A 21568-nucleotide genomic window follows, 5' to 3' on the forward strand; every position below is an offset into this window, starting at 1 on the left:
CTAAGAAATATATAGAAATCATTTATCTTTCAAAATATATATTTATTAACAACTATCATTAAAGATTACATAATTTACGAAATTAAGTTGCGCTGCTTACCATTTTAATATTTATATAATTAAATAATAATAATCTTATACCTTAATGTTTTTATTATAATTGAACATTTTCTTTGAGGCCAATTTCTACAAAATTTAAATTATACTGCTCTGTTTCATTTACATAATTTATGTTTATTTACTTAATCATACGCTAATAATCATATTAAAAATCATATTATTGCTAATTTCTAAAAAAAATAATAATAATAGTTCTGTTTTATAAACATGATTTATGCATGCATCAATATTTAGTATCCTCTGTAGGCTAATAGTTTCAACTTAATAATCATATTCTACATAACTAATTTCTATATGATTTAGTAATTGTTCTTAATGCTAACTATATTAGGTTAATACGACACTCAATCAATCAATTAACACAGACCGTTATCTCTTTAATCTCTTAATTAATCGACATTGATCAATAAAGGACAGTTGCTACTTCACACAGTGCAATACACGCGAGATTTATTGGAAGTTGATCATTTTAGTAAATTGAATATTGATGATGTTTTTATTGAGATTTAATGATGTTTATATGAATTTTAAATTTATTTGCCTATGCAGGGATCGACAAGATTACAATAAATTAGATAATCCGACAGACGGTGGTTATATATTGCTGAATGAAAGAATCATAAACAGCGCAAGAAGTTACACTCAAAATCTCATAATCTTAATGATTATAATACACATATTAATGTACAAATAATTTATAAATTTAATATATACAGCTTATATATAAAATAATAAATGATGCACTTTATATTGTGTACATTATAATTTAGACTTTCCATACTCACCAGTTCCAAATAGTTTATTTTAAATGATTATAGCTAGTAATAATGATAAAATAATAAAAACTGAATAGCTATATTTTATTAAGATGTTTTTATTATATACAATTGACAAATTAAATTAAAGTAACCAGTTCCACAAAGCCGATGCTGCCAACGTTCACAAACGTCGCGGACCCGATACCGTATACACGTATGTACTGACGCTATATATTATAAAGATGTAAATACCATCAGTTATAACAAAAAAAAGGTTTGTATTCCTCAGTTTACGCTTCTATAGAGGTCCGTTTCTTGAATGAAACTTATTAAAAAAATATAAAGGGATTACTTACCAGATTTACAGTGTCTGTGTTGCCATCTATCACATTCATCGCACATAATGGCCTTACACTCATCGGAAACAATATGTCCACAAACAACACAAACACAGTCCCTATCTCCCTCATCCATGATGAAGCAGATTAATTAAACAAAACACTTTTAAATTATAATCCACGATAAACAATAAATGCAATTAAGTCCAAGACACGAAACACAGAGTCCGTATTTAATTTCAAGATATTAATGATTAAAGCCAATCTGCAAAGCCTTTATATATTAATTTGGGGATTTACTCATATAAAAGTGAGAAAAACATACTCCTTTAACTTCAAAGTGGATCATACCTTAAATTGGTTAAGTCATCGTGCGGTGTTTACAATCAAACATTTTATCAAAGAAAATGCCGACAACTTTCGCGCGTGTCATTTTAGATGCACAACAAACAAATTGTTTAACAAATCGCCGACAGTCCTGTTGTCATAAAGGTGTTATTAGTCAACATTTTATCAAACAAAACGCCGACAAACACGTCCTTTATAATTATACACGTGTGAAAAATAATGAACTTGTCTACTTTTGAAAAAAAACAACATTTTTTTTGTATAACCTTTATCTATATTCATATCAAAAACATACACAACATATTTCACGTCTTTGATATATATAAATAATTTTTAGGAGGGTACGTGTTGACCAATTCGGGTACGAGTTGACTAGTGGGGGTACGAGTTGACCAAAAATCGGGTACGAGTTGACCAAATCGTGTACGAGTTGACCGAAGGTACGAGTTGACTTAGGTACGAGTTGACTAGCTCCCGGTGGATTTATGTATCTCCAGTACCCGCATAATACACTATTCTTGTTTCACATTTTTCGTCCAAAACTAGAATCAGCTGTCAAAATGTGAAACTTTCTACCACATGTTACTACACGATAAACACTACACACGATTACACGGTGGCTTGACTTGTTATCGATATGCACGGTCTTGCTTATGGTTAGAGATCGATCAATTGATTGTGTTTGGTTAAAATTTCAAAAATGGCAGAAGCTAGAAGCGCTGTTTCGCGTCCCAGAGTGGGGCGAATAGAAGAAGGTCGAAACCCCAGGGAGGATTTTTTGTTCGGTTTGAGGACACACGCTATAAGACGATTCTTTCGTATAAGGTAACTTTCATGCATTTTATAGATATTGCACGTTTATGATAGAACGAAATCGTGTAATTGCTGGAGTTTTCTATTTATAATAGTAACGAAATAACATTGTTTATGTGAGGACTTGAAAGTTTAACGCCCCTTTATGAAAAATAAATAAATAAAATAAAGTAACAAATTATTATCCATAATGATTAAATAGTCTTATTAACAATTAAATAACCCACACAATTTAATATCTGTTTTTAAAATATGACTGCCTGTGTTTAATATTTTGCTCATACGGGTTGGGAGGAATTAGAGGAATATATAATTACTCTCCGTACTCCCTGAACCTTTGGGTTATAAAGCTGGGAATTGAATTATTGCAACTCGGAGGCATTTAGTCCATATATAAACTGACTCCCTGAGCTTTTGCTAATTTTTGCTGTGACGGCTCTAGGACTCTCAGCATCCAGTGATGTATTCACAATGCTTTATATTTTACAGCCGTTGCCATTTTATTGTGAAAAAAGCGCCATAAACCATGACATTGGGAAAACTTAAAACATTATTTATATGAATATAAATAACATATATACCAATTGTTTATAAGTGCATGATTAACTGCTTTCTAAAATTTATATTATAAAGTGCTAAGGCATTAAATTGTTGTATAAACTTAATAAACCAATTATTGAGTTTATTAAGAAACAGCCTTTTTGTGCTTTTTTCCATTGGGAAACAGCCTTTTTGTGCTTTTTTCCATTGGCATTGGGAAACAGCCTTTTTGTGCTTTTTTTCCATTGGCATTGGGAAACAGCCTTTTTGTGCTTTTTTTCCATTGGCATTGGGAAACAGCCTTTTTGTGCTTTTTTCCATTGGCATTGGGAAACAGCCTTTTTGTGCTTTTTTCCATTGGCATTGGGAAACAGCCTTTTTGTGCTTTTTTCCATTGGCATTGGGAAACAGCCTTTTTGTGTTTTTTTCCATTGGCATTGGGAAACAGCCTTTTTGTGCTTTTTTTCCATTGGCATTGGGAAACAGCCTTTTTGTGCTTTTTTCCATTGGCATTGGGAAACAGCCTTTTTGTGCTTTTTTTCCATTGGCATTGGGAAACAGCCTTTTTGTGCTTTTTTCCATTGGCATTGGGAAACAGCCTGTAAGAGGCTTCAATTTTGGGGGAACATTTACTGGCATCCCTTTGGGTTATAAAGCTGAGAGATGAATTATTGCAACTATAGTTGGCATTAAGCACTTATCCAGGTAAGCATGTTTTTTTTGTTGGACTGTATGTATGTCCCTAAACTTGTGGTCAGAACTCCTCTTGTATTTCTGTATGTATGTCCCCAAACTTGTGGTCAGAACTCCTCTTGTATTTCTGTGTGGATATCCCCAAACTTGTGGTCAGAACTCCTCTTGTATTTCTGTGTGTATGTCCCCAAACTTGTGGTCAGAACTCCTCTTGTATTTCTGTATGTATGTCCCCAAACTTGTGGTAAGAACTCCTCTTGTATTTCTGTGTGGATATCCCCAAACTTGTGGTCAGAACTCCCCTTGTATATCTGTATGTATGTCCCCAAACTTGTGGTCAGAAATCCTCTTGTATTTCTGTGTGGATATCCCCAAACTTGTGGTCAGAACTCCTCTCGTATTTCTGTGTGGATATCCCCAAACTTGTGGTCAGAACTCCTCTTGTATTTCTGTGTGGATATCCCCAAACTTGTGGTCAGAACTCCTCTCGTATTTCTGTGTGGATATCCCCAAACTTGTGGTCAGAACTCCTCTTGTATTTCTGTGTGGATATCCCCAAACTTGTGGTCAGAACTCCTCTTGATTTCTGTGTGGATATCCCCAAACTTGTGGTCAGAACTCCTCTTGTATTTCTGTATGTATGTCCCCAAACTTGTGGTCAGAACTCCTCTTGTATTTCTGTGTGGATATCCCCAAACTTGTGGTCAGAACTCCTCTTGTATTCCTGTATGTATGTCCCCAAACTTGTGGTCAGAACTCCTCTTGTATTTCTGTATGTATGTCCCCAAACTTGTGGTCAGAACTCCTCTTGTATTTCTGTATGTATGTCCCCAAACTTGTGGTCAGAACTCCTCTTGTATTTCTGTGTGGATATCCCCAAACTTTCTCTGTTGAAGATCTTAAATGTGTAGATTATTGCTGAGGAAAGACTTTGGTTGCAACAAATTTTGGCATAATTATGGCCATTTAATATTATTTATAGTTACTTGAAGCTTGTGTTTTCAAATCCTGTTTAAATGCTTGTTCACACTTAAATGACCTTGGCTGTACAGAGTTTATGGAATTGGACCTTAATCTGGTTTTTCACTTTATATATAATATATAGATCTAATATTTTTTGTTTCTTCTTTTAACTAATGCATTGTATAAAATCCCTCTCTGAGGCATTGTCTTACACACAAAAAAACAGTTTAAATGTTGTGGTGTGGTGCAGTTAAAAGTGTTTTGAACGTTTCCATAGCTATTGTCTTAATCTCACTCAAACTTGCACAGTTGGATGATCGTAAAGAAAGAAAGTTGGACTGCAAACGGTTTTGGATGCCAATTTTATTTTTGTTAAGTGTAGGGTATATAGTGGAATTGAGTGTATCAAAACAGGCTTTGTTGGAACATAAGTGTATGTGACACAGTACTGATCTTGATTACAAGCCTACCCGGGTTTAGAGATACTGAAACTCTGGTAACTTTGAGTTAAACTTTGAAAACTTGTCTGGTAGTTTGAAATTTCTGCTGTAATGTACAAATTGTAAGTCTTATTATTTGGTTAAAATGAAGAAAGAATTTAACTATAACTGGTTGAAAGATATTTGTCTGATCTTGACCATAAGTAAGTGTATGGATATTTTAAATCATACCACATATTTTAAATATCAAAATGGTTGTTTACGAATTGGAATGAAAAAGGTTTTGAAATCTTATACATACAGTCAACCCTATGTGATTTTTAAGTAGCTTTTACCCGCAGTAAAATTGGCAATTGGTAATGGTTATATTAAAAGATTTCATATTATTTTTCTACTAACATGTTTTTGTTCTTCTATATGTATGGGAAGTCATTACATCAGCACCTACCAGTTTTTCTCCTGAGATACTGTTTGCATGTCAAATGATGATAACATTCATTATCAGTGAATTACAATCACATGAGTGCAGATCTCAGGTGAATCAGTGTAGTTTACAATACAAACATATAAGGTCGCAATAAGTAGAACACAACCTACTTTTTGTCAAATTTATTCATGTTTGTTTTGGTAAAACGTCTTTGAGTTTGAGTTTTAAATGAATAAAAAACAGTTTCTTGGTTTGACAATATTGAGACAAGGGCGATAAAATTCAAATATACTTGTACAGCTATCAGAGACTGACCTTGCTTTTGATCTCCATGCAATTTCTTGCCTCAGGGAAAAATTGATGGTAAACGAATTGAGTTTATTGAATATAGATTAATTATATTTTGGTGTAAACTTTGGTGTAATATTTGATGAAACATTGATGCTTTTATGTAACTTTTGCACTGTGGTCTTGAACGCTAGTTTACGATAAAATGCTTTAATCTAATGCAAGCATTTAGAGATACAGAGATACATGTAAAAGAATATTTAAATGGGTTGGTGCAATTAAGTAGCAAGCAATTCAAAAGACCCATCATTCCCAATCTGAGGATTTCACAACACAAAGGTTCCCAATTTCATGTTTTTTTGGTGCTAATTTTTCCCAATTAGCGTTGTACCTGAGATCTTTTCACAATTGGGCAAAAAACTCCCTGATTCTGTACCATTTTTCTGATTAAGTACAGTTTTGTGAAAATGCACCTTTCTTTATTTACATAAAGCTTATTATGCCCCCCTTCGAAGAAGAGGGGGTATATTGCTTTGCTCATGTCGGTCTGTCGGTCAGTCTGTCGGTCCGTCCACCAGGTGGTTGTCAGACGATAACTCAAGAACGCTTGGGCCTAGGATCATGAAACTTCATAGGTACATTGATCATGACTCGCAGATGACCCCTATTGATTTTGAGGTCACTAGGTCAAAGGTCAAGGTCACGGTGACCAGAAATAGTAAAATGGTTTTTGAATGATAACTCAAGAAGGCATACGCCTAGGATCATGAAACTTCATGGGTAGAATGATTATGACATGCAGATGACCCCTATTGATTTTGAGGTCACTAGGTCAAAGGTCAAGGTCACGGTAACCCGAAATAGTAAAATGGTTTCCAGATGATAACTCAAGAACGCATACGCCTAGGATCATGAAACTTCATGGGTAGATTGATCATGACTCACAGATGACCCCTATTGATTTTGAGGTCACTAGGTCAAAGGTCAAGGTCACGGTGACCCGAAATAGTAAAATGATTTTCGGATGATAACTCAAGAACGCTTTTGCCTAGGATCATGACACTTCATAGGTACATTGATGGTGACCCGCAGATGACCCCTATTGATTTTCAGGTCACTAGGTCAAAGGTCAAGGTCACAGTGACAAAAATTGTATTCACACAATGGCTGCCACTACAACGGACAGCCCATATGGGGGGCATGCATGTTTTACAAACAGCCCTTGTTATTTTGTACTTTGCTTGTGGTGCAATTAAATCATACAGTACAATGTGTGTGTTTATAATTTACTTAATTTTTGGTAAGGCACATTTTGTTTTGAAGTAAATACTTGCAGTCAAGTCTTTTAAGTGACGGAAAAACATTGATTGATTCAAATGACAAGTCAAGACAAAGATTATATATAATATAATTATAACAATTATGTAATAGCTAAGTTTTAGGTCAACTTTTCAATATGAAAGGTGTTCAGTCAAGTTTGATTTGGTTTTAAAGGTTTCAAGCCACTTACATCTGATCTAATACAATTGACCTTGCCTTCAAATGTAAATATTTTGCTTTAAATGGATCAAAAGGGTGATAACCTTTACACTATGCTCCATTTAAGCTTGTGACTTGATAACACAATCTTTAAGTCAACCATTTGCAGATTGTATTTGTTATTTAATAATGTGCGGTGACATACTCAAACTTGACCGTGATAATTTTCAGTGCACATGTACTGTTTAATAATTTTTTTATTTTAAAGACATATTTTGTTTTCACCTAGCATGTATTTATTAGGTGCAAGTGATTAAATGTTTCAGTTTTAGTCTGATAACTTAAAACTTAATCTGAATAGGCTATTTGTGCATAAAGTTTAAATAAAGAGGAATGATTTCAAACCACTTCTAAGGAAATGAGTTTAAGGTGATTTACCCTCTCAACTCTTCCATTTTTATGCCTCTTTCATCTTCATATCGTATGCAGGAGGCATATAGCAATCTGCTTGTCTGTCTGCACAGGATTACCCATTTATGCCTACCTGGTAGTTGACTCTCCCATCCTTCAAATTGGATCAATTTTTATTTCCAAAATTAGGGATGTCTAGTATATTTATTTCTATATTTAGAATATTTCTTACAGAAATTCCTTTAAGCAAACGGCGCAGACCCAGATGAGACCCTCATCTGGGTCTGCGCTGTTTGCAATGGCCTTTTTTCCTAGACACTAGGCATAAATGGAATAACCAAAACAATATAATATTGTATAACAAAAATTACAAAATGTCTCACACAAAGCTTCGATACTTGAATTGATGATGCCTTTGATCAACACACCAAAAGCACTTGACCGGATGTTTAGTTTTAGATTGATCTATGTTTTAGTAATTACTTAAATTAATTCAAATGGGCTTATGAATCAGCTGACATATACTGACAGTTTATCATTTATCTGAAATAATTGATCCTAGCATCCTGTTGTTCTCTGAAATTTACTTATTTTATGAGGGTTTTCACATTACTTCTTATTCAGGGCATTTAGCAATTTTATCCTCTGCACTTTACTTCTCTTCTGAGGTGCATTGAGATTACAACCCATCTAAACTCAGTCAGTTAGAGCGTTGGACAACAAATCCAAGGTTAATGGGTTCGATCTCAGCCCAAGCCACACAACTTTTTAGAGCATTTGTCATGAACTACTTTCACAAACTTTCTCCACCCACCTCTGATTTAAGAGGGGCAGATGTTACTTAATGGCTTTAAAGCATGTGCATACATGTAATACTAGTTAAACAGCTCATCCAAGAAAAGTGTGAGTTGGGTAAGTATCTGCCATGATCTTACTGAAATACTGTTTAAAACTCCATCATACGTGGCATAGACATCAGACACGGCATCGTAGATTACATGGACATCAGACCTGCATTGTACATTGCATAGACATCAGACCTGCATCATACGTTGCATAGACATCAGACCTGCATTGTACATTGCATAGACATCAGACCTGCATTGTACATTGCATAGACATCAGACCTGCATCATACGTTGCATAGACATCAGACCTGCATTGTACATTGCATAGACATCAGACCTGCATCATATGTTGCATAGACATTAGACCTGCATCATACATTGCATAGACGTCAGACCTGCATCGTAGATTGCAAAGACATCAGACCTGCATCATACGTTGCATAGACATCAGACCTGCATCGTAGATTGCAAAGACATCAGACCTGCATCATACGTTGCATAGACATTAGACCTGCATCATACGTTGCATAGACATTAGACCTGCATCATATGTTGCATGGACATCAGACCTGCATCATATGTTGCATAGACATCAGACCTGCATCATAAGTTGCATGGACATCAGGCCTGCATCGTAGATTGCAAAGACATCAGACCTGCATCATACGTTGCATAGACATTAGACCTGCATCTTACATTGCATAGACATCAGACCTGCATCATACGTTGCATAGACATTAGACCTGCATCATACGTTGCATAGACATCAGACCTGCATCATATGTTGCATGGACATCAGACCTGCATCATACATTGCATTGATATTAGACCTGCATCATACATTGCATAGACATCAGACCTGCATCATACATTGCATAGACATCAGACCTGCATCATACGTTGCATGGACATCAGACCTGCATCATACATTGCATTGATATTAGACCTGCATCATACATTGCATAGACATCAGACCTGCATCATACATTGCATTGATATTAGACCTGCATCATACATTGCATAGACATCAGACCTGCATCATACATTGCATAGATATTAGACCTGCATCATACGTTGCATGGACATCAGACACTGCATTATACGTTGCATGGACATTAGACCTGCATCATACGTTACATAATAATCATTACCCTTCAGGAATTCCATCAAGAATGGCATGTGGCCCACTAAACTTTGGAATCTTGTGGTTATGGTGGGGGTGCTGTCTGTGGTCTTGGTGGGTGACTGGGAGCCACTACGACCTCTCACCGGGCGCCTGAGATACATGGAGGAGGTCCTGCACATTCCTGGAGGTAACAACTGTTGACAGTGGGATTTAATAGACTGCATAATATTTGTGATTCATGGCTTATCAGTTGATGAGAGCATGTTGAGAAGTGAAAGGGATTTGTTGCACAAAACTAAATACGTATTATTATGTCCCCCACTATTGTTTTTGCCATGTCTGTTGGTCTGTTGGTCTGTCTGTTGGTCTGTCTGTTTGCGCCAACTTTAACATTTTGCAATAACTTTTGCTATATTGAAGATAGCAACTTCATATTTGGCATGCATGTGTATCTCATGAAGCTGCACATTTTGAGTGGTGAAAGGTCAAGGTCAAGGTCATCCTTCAAGGTCAGAGGTCAAATATATGTGGCCAAAATCGCTCATTTTATGAATACTTTTGCAATATTGAAGATAGCAACTTGATATTTGGCATGCATGTGTATCTCATGGAGCTGCACAGTTTGAGTGGTGAAAGGTCAAGGTCAAGGTCATCCTTCAAGGTCAGAGGTCAAATATATGTGGCCCAAATCGCTTATTTTATAAATACTTTTGCAATATTGAAGATAGCAACTTGATATTTGGCATGCATGTGCATCTCATGGAGCTGCACATTTTGATTGGTGAAAGGTCGAGGTCAAGGTCATCCTTGAAGGTCAGAGGTCAAATATATGTGGCCCTAATCGCTTATTTTATGAATACTTTTGCAATATTGAAGATAGCAACTTGATATTTGGCATGCATGTGTATCTCATGGAGCTGCACATTTTGAGTGGTGAAAGGTCAAGGTCAAGGTCATCCTTCACAAGGTCAAGGTCATCCTACAAGGTCAAACATCATATAGGGGGACATTGTGTTTCACAAACGCATCTTGTGTTCATCTGTTCTTCAAAACGCTGCAAAATTATGAGTAGGTTTGGTTTGTGTTATTGCTAATGTGAACAATCACAACATCCCCTTGACATTCAAATGTGTTTGTGTATTGCTAAGTTTATTTGGCACTTCTTTTACTGAGACTGAATAATGTCCGGACGGAGATAGCGTCCCAGCACTGCTATCTAATTTGCTTAGTTGACTCACGAAAGTTGGTTCAAAATTTTACTTATTGTTGCAATTTCCAGCCTTCTAGTTGTTACTGAAAGATTTTCAATTTTGTGTGGTCTTGTATTGTGCCGGGGGGGGGGGGGGAGCCACAATACTGTCAATATGTCCGGTATGGTGTCAACCAACCAACCTCATGCTTCCAGGAAAGGGTATTTTACCCGGTTGCCTAGTTGAGAATCCTGTATAGTAACCACTGTACCTACAGGATATGATGACCACCAACCAAACTTTCAAATGGTTTATAGGCTGTGATTCAAATCCCCAGTAATCTATTAATAGATCCAATTTTCTATTTATAGATGCAACTATTCTATTTATAGACTGGCCATTGCTGGCGAGGAGCCTCCTGACCTCATTTATAGCTGGCTTCATCTTCTTCATCATTCTACTGCATGTCAGACGATACACACTGAGGATGTTGCTATCATACAGAGGTTGGATGTGTAAGTACACTGGCATGTACATCATGATTCCTTTAACATAAAGATAAAGCAAATACAACTTAACCTAAATGTATCAGATGAGCAACCTAGGTTCTCTAAGCCCAATAGGTTACCTTTGGTAGAAAAATGGTGGGACCCTTCAGATTGGTAATTTTAAGGCTTTATGCTTTTTTTTATTAGCCTGATTACGTTTTTATCTTTTTCTTTGTTATGAAATATCGATCATATGGTTTGTTACAAATGTTTATTTAGGTTACCGTAATAACTCAAAGTTTTCGGACACTTAAATTTTTTTTTTCGTGTCTGAAAATTTAGATCCGAAAAATATTCAAAAAGTACGAGTGTCAGAAAATTTAGAGACATGTATGTTATTTTTGTTTGTTAATTATTATAATGAAATTAAAACAATTAATAAATGTGCAATCATTTTATTTGTGGTGTATGCTCCTTTCTCTGCTTTAAATAAAATGCAATTTCACTTATTTGCAATCTCGTTCCTAAAATGGTATATAAAAACATTATAAAAAAACAATTATACTGCTTCCTGAGTACGATATAACTCCAAATGCTGTTGGGCAAAACCATTGTTTATTACCGATATAGGTGGTAATCTTCCCAATAACGCAATTGTAATGGTCCATTGCCCTCAGGGAATTCTATGCCAGGTTTTATGACCTTAATTCGGTTGTAAAACTCCATGATTGAAAGGTCCCAGATAAAAGAAAAAAGGGCAGAAATCTAGTAAAATAGCGCTGTAAAATATACTGTCTGAAAAATTGGAGTTAATTGTTATGGACCAAAACCTGAAGGTCCGAAAATATAGAGTCACGAAAAATAATTATTTTGGCTAAAAAATGGGATCTCAAAAACTTAAGGTGTCCGAAAACTTAGATTAATTAAGTTAAACTCCAACTTGGTTTGATAAAACTTGCTGGAATTATTAACAAAAAAGGGTGCATTAAGCTTACCTGCCCTCTAACCGTATGTCATATGAGGGTGTTTAGCCTATTGTATTGCTTGTTTAAATATCAGATGAGCAACCAAAGACTCAGTCACTGGCCACGACTGTGTGGGGACTCCTGGTTCATCTGGTCAGTGGAAGTCATCCATCTTTGTACGGGTGCCAGCAGAGTCTGCCTAGGTATGTAACAGGCATTTTGATTGGTTGAAATGATTTATGCTCAGTTTGTATCTGATTTCTACCGGTAATTGGTCCATTTAAATTCACTCATTAGTCTGTAAAAATGCTGTGTTAATACAATCCAAGTTCTACAATAAAAAGGAAATCTCAAAGACACTTTTTTATTCCCATCCTGACTGGTTCCAGCATTGAAAGCTTATTGATTGATTACTTCAAGTATTTTGCATGTTTACATATCCTTACATTTAGGTAATTGTTTAGTTTGGGTAAAAAAAGGGTGTTGTAGGTAGCCTGCTCTGAAGACACTAAAAGTGTTTGTCTAAACATTCAAAGTTTATTTCAAAGCAGTTATTTTTATTTTTTGAATGTTGAGTTGAGATATTTATATACTTTTCTTCTGTCTGATTGGTCTATTTAAATATTCTGCAGGCATCAAGTTCCTCAATTTCAAGAAACCACCAAGAACACCAAAATATTTATATGTGTATGAAACTAATATCTGATTGGTCACATTTTTTGCAGGCAACCAGTTCCGCCACTAAAAGAAACTCTTAAGTCCCTAATCCAGTCCCTGAAGCCCTTGTATGGAGAGGACTCTCAAATCATTCAGGATCTGAAAAAGGAGTCAAAGGAATTTCAGAGGACCTTGGGGCCCAAACTACAGAGAATTCTCTACCTGAAATCCTGGTGGGCCCAACATTACGTTACTGACTTCTGGTAAGGCAAAATCATTTATTTGATGGTTCACATTTTATGTGCTGTAAACATTTGTTCAATTTTTTTATTAGCTCACCTGAGCACAATGTGCTCATGGTGAGCTTTTGTGATCGCCTTTTGTCCATCGAGTTTGAAAATGGTCTGGGTTGGTTGAAAAACATGGCCACCAGGGGGCAGGGCATTTTTCCTTTTATGGCTATATATGCACACTTAATTACTCAAACTGACCCTTATCACCTGCCTGAGTACAAATCAATACACAATCTGAGTGAACCTTGTTGTTCTATTTTTAGATCAGCAACTTGATACATTGTTGTGCTATTTCTTTGATGTGTGGCACCATATATATGAGAAGATATAATTTTTGAAGGGTGGTGGTAGTTTTTTTGTATGTCTTAGGTTGTTTATAGTGAAACATTTTGAATACTTTTAGTCACATTTTTAATTCAATCTGAATGACACTAATTGTCTTGCTGAGTACACATGTTGTTATCATATCTTGATTTAGTTTACTCAATTAGTTTTAATAATATCATCTGCAAACATGGTGACAATCTTTATGAGCAAAATTTTTTTTGCTCATGGTGAACTTTTGTGATCACCTTTTGTCAAATGTCTGTCTTCCGTTGTGCATCACGAATATTTGCCTTATTATCCCTGTAGCAACCACATTTATTGTCAAATCTTCATGAAACTTTGTCAGAAGATTTGTCCCAATGATATGTAGGATGAGTTCAAAAATGGTTCAGGTCTGTTGAAAAACATGGCCGCCAGGGGGCCATTTGTTGTTCATTCTTCATGAAACTTGGTTAGAACATTTGTGCCATTGATATCTTGGGCTGCAAAGAACAGTTCATTTCTTTTTATCTCAGATTAGCGACTAGGCCTTTCAGGCCCTCTTGTTATTTAAAGATTGAAGATTGGACCTTAAATGGAAACAATTTTCAGTACAAAATTACTTAATACAATATACTATTAAAAAGGTTAGTGTACACGCCACCATTTCATTGACCTTATATATAATGTATAAACATTTGAATGTTTTGTTTTTTTAACTTGATAATTCCAAGTCAGTGTTATATCTATGTATTGCGTTGGTCAAAATTGTACCAGTTATTACCTTACTGTTTGAGACTATCACACAAACAACATTTAGCATGATCTAAAAGAATTTGTTTTTTTTACATCATATTTTACCCTTATAATTAACTCTTTTACCATAATCTAAAAGGAAGTTTCAAATCAAAATAACCTTTTTTCTTCCCCGCCAGACAACTTTGAATAAGTTTAGTTAAGATGACTGGTTGAATAATGACCTTATTTCTGTACTGTTTAGGGAGAAGTACGTCTATTTGATGGGCAGAAGTCCTCTGCCGATAAACAGTAACTACTACATAATGGACCAGAGCAATTGGAAACCAACATCAAGTCAAGTGGCAAGGTAAGAACAGTTACTACTTCATAATGGACCAGAGCAATTGGAAACCAACATCCAGTCAAGTGGCAAGGTAAAAACAGTTACTGCTTCATAATGGACCAGAGCTATTGGAAACCAACATCCAGTCAAGTGGCAAGGTAAAAACAGTTACTGCTTCAAAATGGACGAGAGCAATTGGAACCAACAACTAGTCAAGTGGCAAGGTAAGAACAGTAACTTGTACATAATGGACCAGAGCTATTGGAAACCAACATCTAGTCAAGTGGCAAGGTAAGAACAGTAACTTGTACATAATGGACCAGAGCTCTTGGAAACCAACATCGTGTCAAGTGGCAAGGTAAGAACAGTAACTTGTACATAATGGACCAGAGCTCTTGGAAACCAACATCGTGTCAAGTGGCAAGGTAAGAACAGTAACTTGTACATAATGGACCAGAGCTATTGGAAATGTGACTTTATTGAAACATTATGAACAAGCATGAACTTATATTTTCGCCAAATCATCTCTAAACTTGCTCAATACATTTGTTCTTATCAAACTTAATGTCGCCGGAGAGTTTGAAAATGTGCTATAAAAATTCCTAGCTGGATCAAGATGATGCAGTTATTTTAATATAACATGATGAAAAATAATTAGTATAACACACTCTTATTTGATTGTTTCAACCCGCAGACATATTTGCTTAATTTTCAAACTAAGTCAGAACATTAGTTCCAATAATGTCTTTTCCTTCAGAAAACTGTACGATAAAATGTAAAAGCAAAGTCAGAAGTCACATTTCTTTCACCAACCTAAAAGCTTTTCAGATCAGTTAACCCTTTCTCCCATAAGAAGCAAAGTGAAAATGGCTTTTGCAACCAGCATAAAACCAGAACAGCCTGCGAGTAACTCGCAGTCTTTTCAAGTTTTATGGTGTTTGCTGCTCATCAGTTTCTTAGGGTTGAAAATAAAGCCTTTAAAACTTTTTATGCTCCCCATATATATATATGGGGAGCATATAGTTGCAAGTTTGTCCTTCCGTACTTCCGTACTTCTGTACGGTCACACTTTTGTTACAGTTTCTCATAGCACCTTCAATACTTTACTGATCTCTTTCATATTTGGCATGTAGATACCTTGCATGGACCTCTACCTTTTGATGATGTTTGAGGTCACCGGGGTCAAGGTCACCAAGGCTAATATTAGATTTTTCCGTCACACTTTTGTTACAGTTTCTCATAGCACCTTCAGTACTTTACCGATCTCTTTCATATTTGACATGTAGGTACCTTGCATGGAAATCTACCTTTTGATGACCTTTGAGAACACTGAGGCCAAGGTCACCAAGGCTAATAATAGATTTTTCCGTCACACTTTTGTTACAGTTTCTCATACCACCTTCAATACTCTTTCATATTTGGCATGTAGATACCTTGCATGGACCTCTACCTTTTGATGACGTTTGAGGTCATTGGGGTCAAGGTCACCAAGGCTAATAATAGATTTTTCCGTCACTTTTTTGTTACAGTTTCTCATAGCACCTTCAATACTTTACCGATCTCTTTCATATTTGGCATGTAGGTACCTTGCATGGACCTCTACCTTTTGATGAGGTCACTGAGGTCAAGGTCAAGGTCACTGAGGCTAATAGTAGATTTTCTCAAGGTCACACTTTTTTCCACACAATTAACCCATATATCTACAAAGCATTATTGGGGAGCATCCATCAGTTTTACTGATATCCTTGTTTATTTATTTTATTAATTTTAATTTATTAAGAAAGGTCTTTTATTAAATTTCACATATACAAATACATATCTATGTGGTAAAGGGTTAAGGTTAGTTGGATCTAAGGTTAGCACACTGGGGCATTTCGCTGTCTTGTTTATACATTCGTTCATGTTTAAGTGAAGGGCTTAATTTTCTGTTAAAGTTGTGGGTAATTTGGGACTTCGTTTTGATATTTATAGTAACTTCATCATACAGCAATCATAAAGAAAACAATACATAAGTCTCTTATTTTTTTAATGGATTCACACGTGAGCCTTATTTATGGAAAACTGTGCATATAGCATGTGCGCAAAGTGTCGTCCCTTACTAGCCAGTGCACTCCATACAGGCTTATCTGGGAAGATCTTTTATACTTAAACAGGATTTTTGCTAACAGGAGACTCCATTCAAACGAAAATAACATGAAAGCAGAAAGTGTTCCTGATTAGCCTGTGCACACTGGGAGAACACTAATTACACTTTTTGCTCAAATTTTCAGAGCTGGCAATTTGATATACCCTTTAATGGTTTCACATATTTTCATATATCAAAGCTGCCAATGTCACACCGGTATACGTTCATGGATTCACATATTTTCAGAGCTGCCAATGTGATATACCAGTTCATGCTAGTGCGTCAAAGCATTGAGCATGAGAAAATGGAGCCTCTGTTGATCCGAAACACGATCCCGATCTGTATGGCACAATACGAACTTGTGTTCTCAACTACCAGAGTGCCTGGTGAAGAAATGGACCAACTTGTGCATTACAGTTCTACAGAGTCCAAGGTAAGAAACCTATTTTTATGCCTCTACAAAGTGCAGGCATTATTTCTCTGGTCTCAAACACAAAACTGTATGCTAAGTACGAACATTTGTTCTCAACTTCAAAAGAACCTTGGAACAACATGGATTTTTTTATGTTTAACCCAGTCCAAAGTTAATCATACCCCCAATATTCATTAGGGGATGGGCAATAATGGAATTACCATGAACATTTGTCTGGAAGTCCATCCCTCTGTCTGTCCGTAAACAAAAATGTGTCCGTAGAATTTCTTTTGCACTTTTTACTTGCAATATTCTATTTTGCTCTGATTTATGGTTGTAGATTATAAAATACCCAACTAATGCCCCCTTTTCAACTTAAAAATTTCAGAAAAAATATTATTGAAACTTAAGACTTTATTAGCCAAAAGATACATCTTTGAAACTACAATGTCCAGATGTGATGTATTTACCAAGCATGACATAGGTCTCATGAATACGTCGTTCTCCCGACGCTGCCTGAAGCCAGTCTCGCGTTCGCTTGTAAATGTACGGATATCGTGGTGGGAAATTAATATAGAATATATTTTTGCACACAAGATCAAAACGAGTATTTGTATCTTGTTAAATCTATTTTACCATACTACATCTAGCATTGAAATTTTGGCTATTGCTATGAGGAACACTGATATTTTATGGTTTTACTATATTATACAATATATTTTACTAAATATTTGTAGATTTTGAGTATTTATGTTACTTTAACCCTTTGCATGCTGGGAAATTTGTCGTCTGCTAAAATGTCGTCTGCTGAATTTCTAAAATTAGCATTTTCTTCGATTTTTTTTCAAAGAATAGTATTAGAATAGCAAACAGTTTGGATCCTGATGAGACGCCACGTTCTGTGGCGTCTCATCTGGATCCAAACTGTTTGCAAAGGCCTTTAAAATTCGGCTCCCGCATTGAAAGGGTTAACTAAAAGAGATAACAGGAAGTGAAATTTCGAATCCATAAAACTATACTTTCATAATAAAAATTTCCCGTGCAATATAAGAAGAATGTACAGTCAATGTTGTGCATGTGACCACTTGAATTAATCGACCTTTTATCTTATATGACCACTTTGAATTCCCATGAGCATTTTCACTCTCTTTTGATATTGTATTATGTGAATTTTGTCAAACGCAACCGCGAATTTTCGTGTATTTTTATTTCCAAATCTTGGATTTAGGGACACTTGGGGATAAAATTGGAAAATCTGGTGAACGTTAAGGGACAAATCAGTTTTAACTGTGATCTATGCCAATAAGATTAACATTTACACCTTTTGTTTTGTTTTCACACCAGCCGTTTTCCTTTGTCTTGATAACCATTTCTTACTGGTGTTGATGCAGACTGCGTATCAATTTTTCAGTTAAATAACACTGGATGTATTGAAGCGCAGTCTAAGGTTTAAAGAGTTTTCTATCTAGGACAGCACTAAAAAGGGAAATAATGGTTGCCACTCGTTATAGCCAAACAATTATTTTATTCGCCAAAATAGCTAAATTTTAATAATAAAATATAATAAAAACCAAAAATATTTTAGGTAAAACATTGTTTTATTCATTTTATTTATATTGATTCATTTGATTACAAAAGTTACAAAAGTTGAAATCATTGTGGCAATAGGAGACAATCCTACATAGATTTAAAATAGAAGGTTGGCATTCTTCCAAAATGAATTTTGTTTTTAAGAGCATTTTATTAAGAGACCACTTTTGTAGCTTCTTTGAGTGGTCTCTTAATACAAGATTGACTGTTTTAACTGTACTAGAATTAAACATCGACAAGCAGTGCATGTACAATTCATAAGCATTTAATTCCGTTGAAATGTAATGAACAAACTTCTCCATTTCCACACCATTAACTCTTTTTCTAGTTGAGAGTGCTTTAATTTAGGATGTATTGTATATTCCAGCAAATGATTGTAATTGGTTTTCATTAATTGTATCAGTAGGTTGCCTCGCATTTTTCACCATTCAGTTTCTTGTATTTTCCATTAGCACAAGATTTGTCCACTATATGATGTCAACAGAAAAGTTATCTTGACACTGTGTTCCTATAGTGTTTTTACTAGGTTTCCATAGAAATTTTACTAGTTATGCCCCCCTTCGAAGGGGTCCGTCGGTCTGTCGGTCTGTCCACCAGATGGTTTCCGGATGATCACTCAAGAACACTTAGGCCTAGGATCATGAAACTTCATAGGTACATTGATCATGACTGGCAGATGACCCCTATTGATTTTCAGGTCACTAGGTCAAAGGTCAAGGTCACAGTGACAAAAAACGTATTCACACAATGGCTGCCACTACAACTGACAGCCCATATCTGGGGCACGCATGTTTTACAAACAGCCCTTGTTTTCTATACATTGATACTAAGTTCCCCTGTATCTTCTAGCACATCATTGTGAACAGGAAGGGAGTGATGTACAAGCTGGACATGTTCGACATGGACAGGAAGCTGGTTTCACCTGCCGATCTTCAGAAGCAGCTTCACTGGATCATGATGGACGCAGAGAGACATCTTGGTGGGTGTTTCAGTGAAATATTTCATCAAAACTTGAACAGTTGGGGCATGGGAAAGCTCATGAAGTTGAATTAGTGGAAATCAGAAACTTAAGTCAGTTACCTCCCCTCAATACTCACTTGAAAAAGATCGGTGCTTTTAGTCGGTTTACCTTGGTTTTATTGTTGATCCTTATGTGCTGCATATGAACATATTATAATGGCTTATTGAGACATGCTTCTCAAAGGTATTAAAATGTTTATATGTTATTGCTACCTGCTTCAGTTAATAGAAATGTGAGAAAATAACAAACAAGTTCTAACACTATCATTATGGAGAAGAAATCGTTACACTATGATTATGGAGAATAACAGTAACAGAGGATTCCTAACTGTAGGACCTTAATACAGTTTGGTACTTTGGTCTTTATCTGCCAAAGGAGATAATTAGATAGCCTCTAAGGTCCATTATTGATCTTTTATTTGTTACACACATTCTTTTTTGAAAAATTTTCTACACCTTAAAAAGCATGAGATTACTAATAATTAACATTAATTTACATCCTAAGCCTATGATTTCAGATGCAAATTAGATTTCTCTTTATAATGAGGATTTCTGAGTCACGTTCTCAGATTAACCTGTGCAGTCAACACAGGCTTTTTAGGGACAAAACTTTCATTTGAAGGGAGTCTGTTCTAGAAAAGATCCAGTTTAGGGGGAAAGTGTTGTACAGGCTTATTAGGGACATCACTTTATGCACATGACTTAAGCCCAATATTCCCAGAATAAGGCTCACGTTATGCTGTTTCCAGGTGACTACTCAGAGGAGGCCAGAAGTCTGCCAGCCTTGACCGGTCTCAACCGTAAGGAGTGGGCCACTGTAAGACAGACACACTTCAACGGGGGCCTAAATCAAGATTCCCTGGCAACGCTGGAAAAGGCACTGTTTCATGTATGTCAGCATTCATGAGTAATGTTAGCTTAAAATATTCTTCACATTACTTGTTCCTTTATTCTTAGGAACATTACTTGTTCCTTTATTCTTAGGAACATTACTTGTTCCTTTATTCTTAGGAACATTACTTGCTCCTTTATTCTTAGGACACACATAATTCACTGAGGTCTTATACAAATATTCCCTGTCAATTTTGGACATGGTTTTGTACTATGTACTTCAAAAATTCAACCCCTAAGTTTACTCTAGGGATGCAATGGATTATAAAAATATTAACTGTTTCACCTATTGTAATTACATGTACTGGTATATTAACTATAAACTTCAACGGCTTAATTGTTAAAATATACTTTTAATACAGTAACATAGTATAAACTATTTTGTATACAGTAAGATCGGACCTACTTGCATGCTCTTCTATTATGGAGTACATGATATTGCTGCTCAGGTTTTAAGTGTAAGTGGGTATATTATTTTGTGTGATTTTAGTATTATTTTTCATTAATTAGTGTAATATATTTAGTTATGTATTGTACATTTGACCAAATCCCTAGTTATCAATTATTACTTTTTGTGTTGATGAGGCTGATTATGTTCAATTCCTGTCAAACATATCAATGTTGTATGTATAATAGACATTAAGACATGTTTGTTGTTTCATCTTGTTTGTTTAAGACTTCTTACATTTGAAAATCAAACAATAAAATACTTACCAATATAGCCTAACTTTAGTTGATAAGTCATAAATTTGATCTGAATTATTGTAAGAATGCTTTCTTTATTAAGATTTGCCTGCGATTGTAGTCAACGCATTGCATAATTACACATAGAATTTGAATATCGCTATAAAGATGTAAATGAACTGGTGAAGATTTTAACAAAGAATTATAATCTTCATACATTTGATATTTATATTTGCAATAACTCAATTTTGCAAGCAAGCAATCAAGAGCATTG

At 35.4% G+C, this 21568-nt stretch overlaps 1 protein-coding gene across 1 annotated transcript in view; it reads left to right on the top strand.

The window, feature by feature from the left end:
• Positions 1 to 2094: 2094 nt before the first annotated feature.
• The window catches only part of LOC127868183 (carnitine O-palmitoyltransferase 1, liver isoform-like), a 50122-nt gene continuing 30648 nt past the window's right edge, over positions 2095 to 21568 (top strand). Inside the window, exons 1-9 of the mRNA XM_052409836.1 lie at positions 2095 to 2389; positions 9625 to 9779; positions 11175 to 11297; positions 12330 to 12438; positions 12961 to 13155; positions 14492 to 14596; positions 16944 to 17130; positions 19549 to 19678; positions 20469 to 20608. Of these exons, the coding sequence (XP_052265796.1) occupies positions 2265 to 2389; positions 9625 to 9779; positions 11175 to 11297; positions 12330 to 12438; positions 12961 to 13155; positions 14492 to 14596; positions 16944 to 17130; positions 19549 to 19678; positions 20469 to 20608 (1269 nt within the window). The 5' untranslated portion in view covers positions 2095 to 2264. The remainder of the gene's footprint in view (positions 2390 to 9624; positions 9780 to 11174; positions 11298 to 12329; positions 12439 to 12960; positions 13156 to 14491; positions 14597 to 16943; positions 17131 to 19548; positions 19679 to 20468; positions 20609 to 21568) is intronic.

The sequence above is a fragment of the Dreissena polymorpha genome, chromosome 2, assembly GCF_020536995.1.
Source record: "Dreissena polymorpha isolate Duluth1 chromosome 2, UMN_Dpol_1.0, whole genome shotgun sequence".
NCBI lineage: Eukaryota > Metazoa > Mollusca > Bivalvia > Myida > Dreissenidae > Dreissena > Dreissena polymorpha.